At 41.5% G+C, this 18,221-nt stretch overlaps 2 protein-coding genes across 3 annotated transcripts in view; one reads left to right on the forward strand and one right to left on the reverse strand.

The window, feature by feature from the left end:
- The window catches only part of LOC117478294 (brain-enriched guanylate kinase-associated protein), a 112,210-nt gene that overhangs the window by 65,689 nt on the left and 28,300 nt on the right, over positions 1-18,221 (reverse strand). The gene's annotated exons all lie outside the window — the stretch shown is intronic.
- On the forward strand, positions 2,713-15,258 carry LOC117478322 (protein delta homolog 1). 2 transcript variants are annotated; one of them, XM_034125332.1, is made up of 7 exons: positions 2,722-2,849; positions 2,984-2,998; positions 3,302-3,382; positions 3,565-3,625; positions 4,188-4,318; positions 4,992-5,133; positions 12,326-15,258. In XM_034125332.1, the coding sequence occupies exons 3-7, from the start codon at positions 3,331-3,333 to the stop codon at positions 13,113-13,115; spliced, it is 1,176 nt and encodes a 391-aa protein (XP_033981223.1). In that variant the 5' UTR covers positions 2,722-2,849; positions 2,984-2,998; positions 3,302-3,330; the 3' UTR covers positions 13,116-15,258. The 2 variants fall into 2 exon arrangements, with proteins under 2 accessions (XP_033981215.1, XP_033981223.1); XM_034125324.1 differs by lacking the exon at positions 2,984-2,998 and having other exon boundaries at positions 2,713-2,849.

The following is an 18,221-nucleotide window of genomic DNA, read 5'->3' on the forward strand; positions in this document are numbered from 1 at the left end:
TGTGAATTCAGATGAACTAATTTCCAATCTCTAAAGGACTTGAAATAAAATGATCTACGCCAGTCTTATGCAGGTCTAAGTGTGCCTCTATGTCATTTAATGTTTCCTCCCCTCTGTGGAGAATACCTGCTCCGAGAGGGACTGACCTTCACAGATATTAGAAATAAGACTCCTGTATAATCGAGATCTGAGTGATACGCCCATTCCCTGCAGAGGCATAATTACTGCAAATTAAATCAGACTGGGTGGTGATTTTAACTTAACCTGTCACATACATGCACACAGAACTGCCATTTAAGGTTATTTCATAATCGATGAATCTGTTGAGAATGTATTAATTACCAAATACGGTCTATTTAATATCAGGAAATCGTGAACAATACCCACGACCATTCCTCAGAATCTAAGTGGATAAAGATCTTGTTTTGTCTAACCAATATTTAAATGTTAGAAGAATCCATTGGCCACCACTTGGATCCAGAGTTAATTATCTTAATAACAACTAAATGGATTGACATTCACTATTTGACAGGAATTCATGGTTACCATTTATCCCTATTCCTTTGGTTATCTAATGTTTTATCCTCTAGCGCTACAATGAGGTTGCCACTTGTTGTTTTTCTCAACAGCTATTGAATCGATTGCCTTTAAATGTTGTACAAATGGTCATATTCCTCTTCAGGATGATGGCGATACATTAACACTTTCATCATCATGGTCAAAATGTAGGTCTCTCGGATGGTTTGATTCCTCTTAAGCCTTGTTTGTAATTTGTGCTTAGTGTTAATGATTATGAACAAGAAAAAACATTATAACTGCTAAACGTCAGCATTTTCATTCTGGGCATGTTAGCCCTAGCTTTGCTAATTACTCAAAACAATTTCCTGTCAATCGGCTAATCAATAAACTATTGATCTCAGCTCTAATATAATCATTCAGATAAAATAGCGTGTACACAAAAATGTATTTTTTTGCCTGTGTGGTTACCAAATTCACCCTCAATCTCTCTTGAGAAAAGCAACAACAAACACACTTTCCACACACAAAACCTCAGATCTATAATGTCTAATTTAAGCCTGCTGCACCTCCGGAGCAGATAAAAGAACAGATACAGATAGCAGACGAGATGAGTGCTGGGGATGAAAACAAATCAATGGATGACTCCTTGAGTTTAATAAAGCACATACAAACCTCAGACATTTAATTAAAAATAAATGACCGATGTGGATCAGGTTGGTAGTCGTCTCAGGGAAACACATCACGGCTGTATGTCACGACCCGGCTGTGAGCTCCATCTCAGGAGGTTTCGAAAATAGACACACAAGACGCATTGAAGCGGGGGGAAATGAGACTGGAGACCTCTATAAAGATAACATCAAATCTGAGGAAATGTATCCCTTTCTCTTTATCTTGTTCGTCTGTTTATCACCTGTGTATTTCTTTGCCGAAAGCATATTGATTGTGTGTAAAAAATAAAATGGAGATTTCCTTCTGCTCTCACTTTCACGCCCGTTTTATCAAGCAATGTCTGCTCAGAATGATGTAAGTATAAAATAGAGCCGGAAAACTGGAAATGTTCAAACGACACAGGTGGCACCTCATGCTACTGCATTCACAGGCATTAACAGTGGAGCGGATTAGAAAGTGCTAGATTTCCCATGATGGTTGCTCGCCCACCATTTCTGATCTTTATTGCCGATCTAATAAAGTCTGAGGGCAGGCAAACTCATAATTAGCTCTCCTGGACTATAAGTCATATACTTAGTGGGAAGCAGAATACCATTCACTGCCCTTGGGAAGGCTGAGGAGAGATTGTGGGCAGCAATAAATGAACAATGAAGATTAGAATAGGGCATTATAATGTATGGTAGGCACTCAATATAATTTGAAAACGGGGGGGCGAGTGAGCCTAGACTCTTTCATTGTACATTTACTTTTTACATATGGTCCGCAGAGATCAAGGATGGAATTTGACATTTCCTCACTGACTGTAATACAGGAAAATGTTCACTACCTTTATCTGAATTAATAGTGACTAGATACTTTAGATTCCCTTGTAAAAAAAGAGGATTTTTAAACCAGCAACAACAGCAAGTTGCTTATACGGTTAGGCATCATATTTCATATGAATGCATCAACAAAAATGTAGCAGTCAAAATGTAAATTCTGATGCATTATACATACATTTACTTTTAAGGGATATTGTATTGGATTATATATTTTTTTGTAGATTGTGACTTATTTTTTGTACATGCGTTTCTGTTTTTCCTATGCTGGGTAGGATAAACAAATGTTCATGCATCGGCATGGCAATAAAGATTATTCAATTTTGTTCTATGGTTAAGGTATTTGAATAGATAGACAGGATTATTTTTACATTATAGTGTTGCTACATTTACTTAAATAATGGATCTGAATGTATCTTCCACTCATGGCAGACACAGCCTAATAGATTAGATAGTGATTTCATCTTTTAATGAAAGTGTAAAATGTAGCAGTAATGGTAGTGTGAATAACTTACAGGGACTTTCTCACTCTCCTTAAAGACTTTCCAAGCAATAACGCATGTATAAAACATGGGCACCTATGTTCTCTACAGCTCCAGCCCCTCTCTCGGGGGTCAGACTGGTGCACACACTCTCCCTCAAAAGATGGGAGGAGCATGTTGCACTGGGACGCCGCGCGATGCAGCAGTCCCGTCAAAACCTCCAGGTCCTCTTCGCGCGAGCCGCACCACTCGTGCCAGTTTGGAATCACTTACAACCGCGTCGCTTGGATTAAAACGAGTCTCATAAAACCCATCAAACATGACCGAAGGTAGTTGGAGACAGAGCGCAGGAGCGACATAGGTAAGGCAGCGTTCTAGATGCTACAATATCATCAGTTTACTGTAAGAGGTTTTTTAGATACAAATGTGAAAACTACTAAATGAAATGGCTTTTGTATTTTTCTGCTTGTGCGTAATGGATGCCTTTGGGAGCAGAAGTATTTGGTTCAGGTGCGTCAATTATAGCCCTAATTTAATAGAGAATATTAACACAGAATTATTTAAATGATATTCAAATGTGCAGCGTGATTTTCATAATGAAAATCAACTTTTTTTTAAAACTCCATACATAAACACCCTACAGCTGCTAGGTAGGCTACAACATTTGCCATCTTTGTAAAGCATACATCTGAATTGTCTATTTAAGGTTTATTTTCTTTCCCTAAAATACAACTTGTGCGTAATTTGATATCTTAAGCATTCTGCACAAAAGACAGCTCTTTTAGCGACTTAATCCACTTTATATTTTTGCAGGACAAACGGGGGTCTTGCTCGCAATTACGATGCGTCTCACAGCAGTGGTCTTAATTCTGGTCGTGACAGGCATCGCCAAAGGTAATCTGAAATGTTGAAAAAACTGACAGAGACGCACAATTGAGTCGTAACGACAAACTCATTTTCTGAGTCGATAGACTCTCCTCCATAGAATAAAAAGTATAATGGATGAATATGTTATTGCCCGTAGTGTTTTATGTTTTGATGCAAACTGCTGCTGTCCCTTTGTTTCTTTCTCAAAGGTTGGGAATGCAACGCTGGGTGCACAGAAAATGGGTTTTGTGAGAAGCTCGGGAAGTGCAGGTACTAAAACGACTCTAGATTCCGTTGTAGATGATAGACTATGTCCTTAGGGCTTTTGCAACCTTATTTCCATTGCTGGAGATGTGAATGTTCCTCCCTTAGAGAAACGCAATCACATTCCAGCCAACTGGAACCTTCTGCGTTTCTTTGTTGTAGATGTGTTTGGCACCTATGTTGTGTTTATTCATCTGCCAAATCAGCCCTTTGTTTCAAAGCACTGTTATCCTAACAAACAGCTCAAAAGCTTCTGTCTGAAAACCATGCCCAGTCTGTAATGGTTTTTTTTCCGGGCAAATGCTACTGTATCTACTTTTGGGCCAAAATAACAATTTCATCTGTTAGTATTTTAAAGGCATTTAACCAATTAGTGCACTATGCCGAAACATGACATTAATCTATCATTACACTTTTAAAAAGGCATGAATTACATTACATCTTGATTAGCTGACACTTTTATCCGAAGTGACTTACAATAAGTGCAATAAACAAAGAGGTTATGGGGACAGAGCTCTGTGGGTGGTATATTTATAGCTCAGGATTGCTCCCTTTTCTCCTATTTTAGGTGCAAACCGGGGTGGCAAGGAGAGAACTGTGACCGGTGCGTGCCCTTCCCCGGCTGTCTGCACGGCACATGTGAGAAGGCATGGCAGTGTGTCTGTGAGGAGGGCTGGGTGGGCAGCCTGTGTGACCAAGGTGAGTCTCATTAAACTCCCCTGATACTCGTATCTCTGCTCCTAACACCCACTGACATCCCAGAGGTCAGGGTGAGCCACATGGCCCCAGGGACACACTGGTTAACACTGAATGAGGTCTGTGTCTGGGATGTATTTCACCGTATTTCTAGACGGGCAACATTTATTATGGGTTAATAATGAAGACTATGCAACAAAATAACTGTGAAACGTTTAGCTAATGAGCAAGAAACATGCAATTAAAAAAATTATGACGCTGCAGAAATTAAAAATGTACAAGTAACATTCCCACTTGACACACCGATTTAAAACCACTTAAGCAATTATTCTTTTAGCATCTGTGATTAACATTATTGCATGGAAAATGACTTTCTGCCCCTCGAGTGATAGAAGTAACAAAGATAGAACAGAGAGATATTTCTTGCTTCTGGCTCAGTTTGACCTCCTTATCAGCACACAAAGTACATCTCTTATTCTGTTGGAGCATATGAGCTCCTTTGCTGTGCAACATGGTCGGTTATGTTCTCAATTTTGTTCTCTGTGAAAAGATGCCGCGGTGGGGAGTGCAAGTGTGAGAATGGAAATAGCAGAGGAGGGAAAAACAGGCAGAGACTGGAAGTTGGAGCGAGAGCACACAAGATCTAAAAACAGCATGCTTGTTTTTTTCGCAACAGATATCCGCCTTTGCTCGTCCAGGCCTTGTGCTGGTAATGCCACCTGCATAGAGACAGGAGAGGGGGGGTACCTGTGCATCTGTCCCCCCGGATACACCGGTGAAAACTGCCACCTGAAGGGAGGAATGTGTCTCACAAACAGGTACCAGCAGCTTTTATTTGAGGTTCTATTTTAGGAAATAGAGCAATAATCAATATCTCTGTCTACAACGTCTGTCAGCTCACTTTGTAACGCAGAGGCAGCACATCAAAACCATCCCACACTGGGGTTTGTGTATACTGGTAGCAGGCGGTTAGTAGATCAAATATGGCATGTTCTTTTGTTCTTAACTTTGTGACCTGTAGCCAGTTCAGTTGTTGTAACTTCAGAGAGTCAAGTGGGTGTTTGCACATTTTGTTAGACTAGCAGAGACGCTGACACAATTCCCACAGTTCAAGGTTCAAGGTTCTTTATTGTCAATCTGACATAGCTACAGAGTAATTATGCAGTTGAAAATCTTATGTCACAGGCTTCTCCAACAATGCAACATAATAACATAATAACAATAACAATAAGAGCATGAGCAATACAAAAATAATAATAGTTATAAAAATGAAATAAAGTTATGATGTGGAATAGTGCAGTACGAGTCTATATACAAGTTATTGGAATGATATATATATATATTAGGTATTAGATACATACTACTGAGTAGCAGATGAATGTTTGATGTTGTTTCAACAGTTCAATTTTTTAACAGTCTCACTGCCCGCGGGAAGAAACTGTCTCCGAATCTTCTTGTCCTTGCCAGGATGCTGCGGTAACGTCTGCCAGACGGCAACAGAAAGAACAGTTTGTGGCTGGGGTGATGGGGGTCTTTGATAATCCGTAGTGATTTCTTCCTGAGCCGCTGGGAGTAAAGGTCCTCCATGGATGGCAGCTCCGTCCTGGTGATGTGCTGTGCAGTTTTCACCACCCTCTGTAAAGCCTTACGATCGAGGTCGGTGCAGCTGCCGTACCAGGCCGTCATGCTGCCAGTGAGGATACTCTCTATCGTGCACCTGTAGAAGTTGCAGAGTATCCTGGAATCCATTTTGAACCTCCTCAACCTGCGGAGGAAGAAGAGCCGCTGTTGAGCTTTCTTGGTGATGGTGGTGGTGTGAAGAGACCATGTCAGGTCCTCAGTGATGTGGACCCCAAGGAACCTGAAGCTTTTGACTCTCTCCACCGTAGGTCCATTGATGGCGATGGGGGCGTGTCCCTCTCCCTGCTGCTTCCTGTAGTCCACAATCAGCTCCTTTGTTTTGCTGATGTTGAGATGGAGGTTGTTATCCTGGCACCAAGATGTCAGGTTTTCGACCTCCTCTCTGTACGCCGTCTCGTCATCGTCTGTGATCTGGCCGATGACGGTCGTGTCATCAGCAAACTTCACGATGGTGTTGGAGCTGTGTGTGGCCGCGCAGTCGTGGGTGAACAGGGAGTAGAGGAGAGGGCTGAGCACGCAGCCTTGAGGGGCACCGGTGTTTAGAATCAGGGTGGAGGATGTGATGTTTCCCAACCGCACTGCCTGGGGTCTGCCCGTCAGGAAGTTCAGGATCCAGTCACAGAGGGCGCTGTTGAGCCCGAGATCTCTGAGCTTGATGGCCAGCTTGGAGGGCACAATGGTATTGAATGCTGAACTGTAGTCAATGAACAGCATTCTCACATATGTGTTCCTGTTCTTCGGGTCCAGGTGTGAGAGGGCAGTGTGGAGGGTGAGGGCTATGGCGTCGTCTGTGGACCTGTTGCTCTGTAGGCAAACTGCAGGGGGTCCAGAGATTCAGGGAGGGAGGAGGTGATGAATAATTTGACTAACCGCTCAAAGCACTTCATTATGATGGAGGTGAGTGCTACTGGGCGGTAGTCGTTGGGGCAGGTGATTTTTGTCTTTTTGGGGACAGGAATGATGGTGGAGTGTTTAAAACATGTGGGGACTACAGACTGCAGCAGGGACCTGATGAAGATGTCTGTGAACACCTCTGCCAGCTGAACTGCACACACCCTGAGAACACGGCCAGGGATGCCATCAGGTCCAGGAGCCTTGTGTGGGTTAACCCTTTTAAAGGATTTACACACATCTGCCCTATTTAAAACAAAAGGGCAGTGTAGCTCCTGGTCCCTCTGTACCTCCACAGCCCGGCTGCTCTCAAAGCTTGCAAAAAAACTGTTTAGCTCATCTGGGAGAGATGCGCACGCAGACACTCCCGCAGCACCCCCCGCTGCTCCTTTGTAGTCAGTCATTGTCCTTAGTCCCGCACACATATTCCTAGCGTTACAGCCTTTGAAGTCAGATTCCACCTTGTCTTTGTACTGTCTCTTTGCATTTTTAATTGCTCTCCGGAGATCATACCTAGACTTCCTGTACTCCTCCAAATCTCCCGCTGTGTGCGCGATAGTGCGCGCTTTCAGTTTGCCGCGCACCTCACCGTTTACCCAGGGCTTTTGATTTGGGAATGTCCGTACAGAAACCTTCGGTACCACGTCATCGATGCATTTCCCAATGTAGCAGATGACAGTGTCCGTGTGTGTGTTAATGTTATTGTCCTCAAACACACTCCAATCCGTGGATGCAAAGCAATCCTGCAGTGCCTCATCTGACTCCTCACTCCATCGTTGTACTGTTCTTGTAATCGGTCTGTCCCTTTTAAGTTTCTGCTTGTACGCAGGCAACAACAGTAGTGAGATATGGTCTGATTTGCCGAAGGGAGGGCGAGGGAGAGCCTTATATCCATTCCGGAAAGGGGAATAAACATGGTCCAGTATGTTTCCCCCGCGCGTCGGGAAGTTGATGTGTTGGTAATATTTTTGGCAAAACCTTCTTCATGTTGGCGGTGTTGAAATCTCCGGCCACAACGAACGCCGCATCTGGCCGTGAAGTCTCGGTTTTATCAATAATCCCAAACAGCTGATCGAGTGCCGTGTTGTTGTCGGCGAGTGGCTGCGGCGGGATATACACTGCTGTTATCACAACAGATGTGAATTCCCTCGGCAGATGGAAGGCCCGACATGAGATCATGAGGTGCTCTAGCTGTGCGGAACAGTCCGATGAAATAATCTTCACATCTGAGCACCAGTTGTTGTTAGTCATTACACACACACCGCCTCCCTTACTTTTCCCCGAGTTTGCAGTCCGGTCCTGACGAAAAATAGAGAATCCATCCGGGACAATGGCGGAGTCCGGGATAGCGGGGTTGAGCCAAGTCTCAGTAAGAATTAACACGTTACAGTTCTTAATGTCCCGTTGAAAAGCAATCCGGCTTCTGAGTTCATCTAGCTTATTTTCAATGGATTGAACATTAGCCAGAAGAATACTCGGAAGAGGGGGCCGATTCTCTCGTTTCCTCAGTCTGACCAGCAACCCGGCCCGGCATCCGCGCTTTGTCCTCTTCTTGCGTCTCTCAGGTAGAACAGCAACAGGTAGCCATGGTGAATCTCCATTGTTTGTCGGAGGGTTATTATTGTCCACGAAGTTTCGCAATTGGAGAAGTTCCTCTCTGCTATATTGTATGGCAGAGTAGGTGCGGTCGGCTAGCATGTTGCGAACCATGTTAAAAGTAAAACGGCAAAAGTAAAAAACATATGTACAAAATACGAAAATGGGCAAAGTTGGAGAGGAGCACATAGACGATGCAGCCATCTTCTCCGGCGCATCTGTGTTGTGCACAGAGATGCTTAAGTGTGGGAACTGGCAAGGTGCCGGCTTTTTGAAGGAAAACTCCACTTGAATGGGGCTCCAGCTCATTATTTCTTGTTGCAAAGTCAACTTTACTTGGAGGACTAACTCTATTGGTGTTGAGCTCTACAACTCTGCAAATGAAAAAAAATAGCATACTTGCAATCAGGTATATTCAAGACACTTGGAACAACAAGTGAACCAACTCTGGGAAAATGGAATACTTGAACAATTACTTAATTCATTAATTTGTTCTTGTCAACATTGACATTTCTCTTTTTAATAATTTACAAAGTCAATTTGTTAGCACTTTTTGGTGATTTACACATCCAGCAGTAACAAAGAAAAGCCCTGATTAATTTAAACTTTTGTTTCCAGCAACATGGAGGATGTAATTTCAATATTCACTCTCTTAGGTTGTTCCATTTAAAATGAATGATAATCTGAATGCAGCCCTGGCATCTGTCGGTACATTTATTGAAAGGGTCATTTGTAAGCGTCTGTATTTTTTTGGCCAGTTTTTCTTTCAGTCAGCAATTGCAAAACATTGTAAACAACAAAAGCAATGTGCGTCTCTACTGGGCTTACAGTACATTGCCAAAACAAACTTTCCTGCAGGCTTGAATTTTCAAACACATGGATCCTTTGATGTAGAAAGGAAAGGGGCTTCATAGAGTTCATTCTGCAGCTCCCGCCTGTCATAAATATACAGCGGCAGCCATGTGTATTGTGCTCTTCACCTTTATGAAGCAGCTGTTGATGTGAACATGGACAGCATCACAAGCTGCATCGCAATAATGAGATCCTTTGAAGTCATCGAGCATCACATTTCCAAAGCTTCTCTATTCAGTACCAGAAATGCATTCTTCATTTTTCTAAAGAGGAGACAACTTATGTGATACTTTGCCGGTATCCCACAATCCACTGCTTCCCAGGCGTCGTTTAAGGATACATTAAGACAGTCCTTTCCTCCCAAATTATTACATTACCAATACTGTGGGGGAAACTTCTGTGCAGCAATGCAGTAGGAGTCACCAACTCATGAAGGAGACACGGGAAGAGCAGGAGCTTTGATGTCAAACACTGATGGTTTATTTAGGAGCTTCGGCCGGAGAATTCACAAAACAAGTCACGAGTCAGAGGTTCTGACTTCACGGGAGAGTTGCCACGTCAATTCTGAAGAGTCTCTCTCTTGCTATACCTTTTAACTGGTTCACAGAGAGTAATCAACATATTTGAGGAGATAGACTAAACAGCTGGGAACACTGAATTACTTGCGTCTGACACTTATGGCCTCGACGATTTCACACCTTGGAGTCCACAAACACCGAGAAGGAAGTGTTCCAGCGTTCTCACAACAATAAACCATTTGTGACCGAGAGTTGCCCGGTCATAAACTGGGAACAACAACATATAGCTGAAGCAGTCCCTTTCCTTACGGGAGATAACAGACGTCAGGGTTGGTCAGAAACGTCAAAGGGCAAAAAGGTTAGATATCTAGGAGTCCAGGAGAATTATTCCCTAACAAATACCTTTACAAAGAAATTGCCCTCAGGTGGTGATATTGTGCTGTGGAAAAAAGGTGAATAAACTGAACGAATTACAGTAGGAAGACATTGCAAATTGCACACTATGGCATCAGGTAAACTTCAGGGATAGTAAATGTGTGCCAAGAGGCTTGGCATGTTAAAGCAGAGCCTCACAGATAAATACCAGTTATATAGATACACAACATTTACTAGTACTAACCACAATGTGTGGCATGGCTTCATTATGTAATATTGAACCATTGAAACTGTACGTCTAATTGAGCCATATTTACTGTTGACGTGTACTACTATTTATGCCAGAGCAGATTCCTGGAAATGTTTGACGTAATGAGTCGATGAGAAACACCTGAATGCACCGCTGGTTTTGTCCCCATTTGGGGAGACAAGGCGCTGGTTCAGCCAGGCCTTCTGTTGATCTCAGGCCTTTGAAGTATCTTTAAAGTGCCGGGATTGGCACAAGGTTAAAATGTGAATCGCAGTACAGCCTTTGCTTCAGGCACTAAAACAAGACATCATTCTGAACAAAAAAAACGGTTTTGCTTCAGAAAAAACATCCACAACAAAAGCAGTACCTCATTCCTTTAAGCTCTAGAAATGGCCTCATCTCTTCTCTTTCAATGCTGAAAAGCTTGAACTGTTCTGCTCCTGTCCATCAGATACACATGAAAGACTCTGTGGAGACACAGCAAGCTGACATTGAAACCCACCATGTTTGTCCTCTGTCAGACAACCTGGTATTAAATAATACACTTAAAATAAAATTGCCTACAGCTCAATGTCATTGGCTTCTCTCCTTATCCTCTAAAAGAAAATAATATGTTCTCTTACTACCATTTTACGAGATGAGTAGAGCCTCAATTGTATTCCAGGGAAATTCATCTCCATTAAAAAGGCCTGTGTGAGGTTTCATTAATCAGCTCCTCTAAGAAACACCAGAGATGTCTGAAAAGTTTTCCAAAGCTATTACTCGTTTGACTCACAGACAGAATGTTAGGGACTCGTGTAATAACAAGAGCTGGTATTAGATATATTGATTGTTTTCATCCCAGCGTTTTAATCTGTGCACTTAGTTTGTGAAGCATTGATCGGGTATGCTGCACGTGTGTGCACCAACACTACTGCAGGGACTGCTTTTATATCCTGTTGTTATTATTACTGGTACAGATTTCTCATTTGCAGTAGATCAAATGAACACTGTTTTTCATTAGGGCTGGGAAAAATTACTGCAATCCACATCACAATATTAATAAATCTATTATTCTAGAGCTGAAACGAGCTACAGTGAATCGATAAATCAAGTCAACATTTGAAAAAAGAAGAAATATTTTGAAGATGAGTCAGCTCTAATGACTTGCTTATACTTGTCTCATGATTTAGGAATGTGATTGTTTTGGGTTTGAAATATTTTTCTTCGTTTTATTTTGACATCCAATCATTTTTGCCTCCGTTTCCCTTAATGAATAGTCTTGTTGCATTGTGCTGCAACCAGGCACTTAAAACAAACTGTAAGAAACCCTGAATCCCAAAGCTATATTTCAAGAGCTATTAAGATTAAGTCGTAATGTCAAAACAACATGGACGCTAAGAGGATGTGTCGTATTTTATTGCTTGGAGTGAACAACAAATATAAATCTGTGTCTGAGTTGTTGTTCAAATTAAGGGGGCAGGAATTTTCCCAGTTAGGATGTCGTTTTTCCTGAGAATTCCCTTATCACATAATTTGTGCTCTGATGATTTGGACAAGCTCCAAAACTAGAATATGCTAAACCTTCTAATAATTTTTTTTCTGTAATCCTGCTAACAGACAAACCAAATTACAGACAGAAAAACTGAGCTGAAAACATAACCTGTGTGGCGAAAGTAAAAAATTAAATTAAAAAAAGACCCCATAAACTTCTCTGGAGGACCCCGCAAATTATGGATTTAGACTAGAAAGCAACCTATTAACATCCACTTTGCTAAATCAACCTGTAAATTGGATTAGACTGCATGACTGATGGCTGCTTCATAAGCAAAGGATAAACTATTCCACAGTAAAAGCGAGCTTTATTTCCCCTGCTGTATATTCACGTTGTGTTGTTCTGTCCTCCAGCTCTCCTTGTCAGAACGGAGGCTCATGTAGGGATCCCGATGGCTCAGCTGGTTCCTCTTCCTGTTTATGTCCCCCTGGATTTTCCGGAGACTTCTGTGAGATTAGCGTTGACAGCTGCCAGCCTAACCCTTGTCTCAACGGTGGAAACTGCACAAACCACGGCCTGGCCTTCACATGCATCTGTCCGCCTGGCTTCACTGGGTTCACTTGTAATGACACCAACAGTCTCTCGCCCTGCGCTGGCAGACCCTGCGCCAACCGGGGCACGTGTGTTGGAAAACCTGACGGATACTTCCGGTGCAATTGCCAGAAATGGTTTGCAGGTCCCACATGCTCCCTGCAGCACAGACCCAAGGCCAGACCCAAGCCGGTGGGCCCCAGGCCTGTGGACCACAGAGTGTTTGCACTCACTCCGCAGCACTACTCCCTCCCTGCTCACACCTTCCACAAGCTTCTACGGCCGCCCGAGAGAGACCTGCTGAAGATCACCCTGAAGGAGACAGTCCACTCCCCCGGGCTGCTGGTCACCCACGGTCAGCTGGTCTGCTTCGGCATGCTGGCCCTGCTCACCTGCCTGGTCATCCTGGGCACCACAGGCATCGTGTTTTTTGGCCGCTGTGAGGCCTGGCTGGCCAACGCCAAGTACAGCCAGCTCGTTCGGCAGCAGAGGGAACACCTGCTGAGAGAAGCAGGCGGCGCGAGCCAGGAGGAGCCGGAGCACTCCGTGAACATCATCCTGCCGGAGAAGATTAGACTCACCAGCTTTGGGAGACACTACACCTCCATCTGATCAAATCAAGTGTGCCTCTTCCCGTCTCCCTCTGGAAGGAGTTCAAGATAAATGTCTGAAAAAGGCACGGAGGAAATACTATGACTGTTGTACAGTTGTGTTTTTAAAGTGAGAGATACTGGACTACACCAGGATATTTGAATGTATAGTCTGCTGGACGAAGTGGACAGCCACGACACTGGATTGTCAAATTTGTTTTTAATTGTACTGTTGAAAACTACAGATTAGAAATGTACGAAATGTGAAACGATGTTCTACCTTGATAGCTGGTCAAATGGATGGATGTCGTCGTCAGGTGTTTAAGATTTTGACTTCACAATCCTGGTTTAACTTCTTTGAACCAGGATGATTTGGAATATCATTATGGGGTTAATATTACAAAATGAGACTTTGATTTGATTTGAACAGAGCACACAGAGCACTTTTCTTTCAGTATTAGAAATGTGACCAAGTAATCATTGATATTTAATGTGTAAACAAATTGTATTAAACATTTTCACTGATTTTACAACCCTGAATCAACCTAACAGAAAAATATTCAGCAGATATTTTGATAATGTATTTATCATTTTAGTCAATATTTCTCTTAAAAGTGTCAATCTACAGGTTATTTGATTGTAAATTGAATATAAAAAAACAAGCTACCGATATAGATTACATTAGGCCCTGCAATATTTTAACATCTGTTTTTCACAATTTTCTGACAAGTAAATAATCAGCCCTGAATATCGCCATGCAGAGTAATGTGAATTTATCATTTTATAATGAATGCAAAATCAGTTGTTTTGATTTTTAAAGTATTAGCATTTAAATTGTGTATTTATAAAATATCACAGGCTACCGAAAGAGCTGTACTTTTAGATCCTGCAGGTAGTAACTCTGCAGAGCTAGATATTTTTCCTGTGAAGGGTACAAATTGTACAGTATGTTCCTCTAGTAAATTAACTTCCATATACCATCCAATTCTGTATTACTTTAGATGTTGGTGTCAAAGTTATATAGTAGATGTAATTTCACAGTTCATCATCTATTCGTATCCATGCCATGAATATCCTTACACCTTCACCTATCGACCACACTCAAACTCATTTGCAGTGTCTCAGAGGTGGGAGTTTTTTTTTCTTTTTACCACCAGTGTGGGAATTTCACAGCCTATGTACCATTCATCTCTAAGCCCAGAAATCAATACTGTAACATATGTTAAATGATATTGGTTTGTCTCATCATGCATGAGAGGGACACCCACTCTTGAGGGCGAAGTGATTTCATGAATACTAAAATACTGGAAAACCAAAAAAAGCACATCTATGTACCCAGTAAGGATAGAGATGAACATGTGGGACATATTTAATGTAAAATGTTCAATTAATTAACTGATTACAAGTGGGAGATATTCTCTCACTCTGACAATGATGAATGAAATTCAGCTTGTGAGGAGATGCTGTGTGGGATTTATCTATCACAATTCTCCAAAAAGTGGTTATCTTAATAATAGAGTGATGCTGTGACGAGTCCTAAAACCCGGAAGTGAGTTAGCATTTTACCACTACCGGTTCCCTCGTCTCAGAGTCAATAGAGAGCCGAAGTCCCTCCCTTTCTGGTGGAACTCCATGGGACCTTATTTCGGAAGAATTATGTAGACAATGGCGAGAGAAAAGTTATCTTTCAATCCCGTTTGAATTGTGCCATGAATTACACGATGTTTGTCAATTTAAAAGATAATTTTGCAAGTCAAAAAAAACAAAATTGTCGTAAAACTGTGAAGTAACACTTTTTTTTGTGTGAAACCGCTCAATGAACATCTCTGGTTGTGCACAATACACGTCACAAACAGCAAGACGGCCGTCACGTTAGCACATTTCACCTCTTTATTTCAGAATGAGGCGAAAAGTATTAAACGAGGAGAAAATCACTACTGGGCATGTTGAGAGCTGTATACACAAAAGGGGAGTTAGTCGGTTCCGTAAGAGCCGAGGTGAGTGTTAAACGAGTGTAATGGTAACGTTAATGTCAGCTAGCTAACACTAACAAGGTCCAGTGTTTCCCACATAATTTGATTCTATTTGTGGGGGCACCGCACCGCATAACTTTTCTCTCGCCATTGACTTTAATACATAATTTTTCCGAAATAAGGTCCCATGGAGTTCCACCGGAAAGGGAGGGACTTCGCCTCTCAATGGTATTTCTCCATAGGATTTTGGAAAATAGCTCGATATAAGGTCTGTGGTTGACACAAATGTAAGAGACGGATCACGTTTTGTTCTACGACATTAAATACATCAGCAGTGACCCCACTGGAGATTTTTGAAGAGTTTACGTGTCTGAAAAAAGATGGTTGTTAACAAGTGGCTGAATAGGACTACAGAAGTTGTCGAGGACGTTGTACGTCATTACACCGAACACGTAAACACTCCCGCTAAGTTTGTTTTCCCTGTTCTGCTTGAAAGCAAGTACCTGCCTCCTGCAAACTGTTAAAACAAACGCTTCAACTTGTACAATTTTGAATCTGTATTTTTGAATATCGATCTTAAGTTGGCGTGACGTTGAAGCAGCGACCCTGCTGTAGTTCGTTTATAGCATAACGTTAGCATTTTGCTTCTGGCAATTAGATTTATGATTAGAAAATTATACAAGTAGGGCAGACATGTGGATATTATCCGGCTGAACAAAACGTGCATTTATCTAACAGGTTCGTTTTCCACAGACCTTATTTCGAGCTATTTTCCAAAATCCTATGGAGAAATCCCATTGCTTTTTTGTCGAGGGAACCCATGCGCAGCTTATTTCCGGGTAAATACGTCATCTCTGCACCACTCTATAGACTAGAGGTACATTTCAAGTTGTGTTATACATTGTGCAGTAATGACATTTGAATCATTTTAGATTACATTTCTATAAGGGGGCAGTGACTGTCACTGTGCATATTTATCAGTATGTGTTTAAGTCTGGGATTATTTGCTGTTGTGTTTTGGCCGGATACGTTTTTGTTGTCTGTTCATTGCTTTTAATAAAATATATAATCTTATTTTGTCTGTTTTGTCCTATTCAGGTCTTAAAAATCACCAGTTTAATATCAAGTCTATCTCGCTGACTTTCTGTTGACACAACAAGGAGGTTCAGATGCTTGGCAAGGATAATATGTCAGATGTTTCACAGCATGAGATCCATCCGATGCCCCCCCCCCCCCCCCCCCACCTACCTGTTCTGAAATCAGTGGAGCATCTGCTCTGCTGCTCTGGGATGTGCAACTAAAGACTCCCCAGGGCCAACTGCTGATCATCCACTGGATGAGAACAGTGATTCTGTCAGCTCTCCTCCTCTGTCCCTCCAAACCTAGAGAAAGCAGTCTCTGCCTCCACCTTGTGGTGCATCTTATCTACGACACCAGGACTTCAGCTGCAGTTTAAATAAGCAATATATTTAGAAATACAGCTGACACTAAAATTAAAGTCAGATTGGTCCACCTTTTTCTCAGTCATAGCCTACAAAACAATGATATTGCATTGAAGTGAGTAATCATAATCTCTAAAGAAATACAAATGATATTTTAACAGAGTATTGGAGAGTTTTGGCAGTATGTTGGTTTGTTAAAGTCTCACAGTTGTTTCTTAGGCATTTTATGTAAAAATAAATTATTGGAAAGAATATATACATTTGGAATTAAACTGTTACAAATTACGTTGCTTTATCAATTTTACTTTTTTATTCATTATATAATATTTCATGCATCCCTATATAATATTGTTTGGGAAAAATCATACCACTCCAATCGTCGTTTACTCTATTGGTGTAAAACCGATTTTTAAGATCTGCAACCTTTTCAAACTAACCAGGTCTTTACGACATAGTTAGACATTAAGAAATTGAATATTCTTTCAGTATATGAAGTGAATAATATTTAGATTCGTATATAACAATGTGTTCTGGCAGTTATTTTCTCAAGCCATTTCTTAATGGTTTCTCAACTTTAAAATAATATTGAACCAGGAAAACTTTTATGAAATTAGCTTATTCATACATTCCCAGTACATACATTCCTCAGTAAAAGTGAGTCAGCAGTTGTTTTGCTTTCCCATTAATGCACATTGGCCAACAGAGAGCACTGCAGAGCATGTCTTACATTTTGGTGTAAAGATCATGTAGTCTCGGAGTATGGCCACAAGGTGTCATACATCTAAAAGGAGACAGACGAAGGGTGGCTGTAGACACAGGAGTGCAGCGTGAAGGGCTGCATTAACTGCGATAAGGTAATTCAACACCGAAAATGACTATATGACATATTTGGAATTTAAAATGCACTCATAATTATTAATATATCTCAAGCAGCTGAAGAAAAAACATTCCATTTTAAAATACAAAATATTATGTTTAAAAATAATGTATCATAAACAATGTGAAAACAGCTGATGTTACAGACAATGTTTCCCAGGTTTCCATTTCACTGTTCTTTTACCTAGCAACATCACAGACCTTTGAACCCAAAAAAATGTCTTAGCAACAATCTGTATTTTTCCCTCTGCGCTTTAGGCAACATTTTCTCACTCCAGACCAACATTTAATGGAAAATGTCTCAGAGACGCCTGCTGTGTTACTGTGTCCCTGACCTATAAAAGCTGTCCTTACCAGCCCCTGACTGTCCAATGGATCTGAATATGTTGCAGCAGTTATACAAGTAATACAAAACGTTTAACCACCATGAATTGTATATAGATCTCCATCTTTTATTGAACTTGGCACTAGTAGAACTCTTACAGCAGCTGATTGATACAATGCTTGTGACACATGCTATGACTAAGGCTCCATTAAGTTCCTATCATTCATGACAACACTTTCAGTTCTCGAGTAGTGTTTGTATTCCTGGAAAACTATCCACAGTGAAACTAAAACTGGCCTCTTGAGTTTTTAAATATGAACTTATCTATACCATTATAAAGATGGTTGTTTGGAGGATGGTTAAATCTTAACATGTTAAACCTGAATTTGAGTGTGCTGGGGCCCCGGTTCCCCACCACCAGACATTCATTTGTGGAGTTATGACCTTGGGGACCCTGGGGAGTGAGGGGCCCTCTCCTTCAAAGCTGACCAGAAAGTTACAAAAAACCCACC

The sequence above is a fragment of the Trematomus bernacchii genome, unplaced genomic scaffold (assembly GCF_902827165.1).
Source record: "Trematomus bernacchii unplaced genomic scaffold, fTreBer1.1, whole genome shotgun sequence".
NCBI classification, from domain to species: Eukaryota; Metazoa; Chordata; class Actinopteri; order Perciformes; family Nototheniidae; genus Trematomus; species Trematomus bernacchii.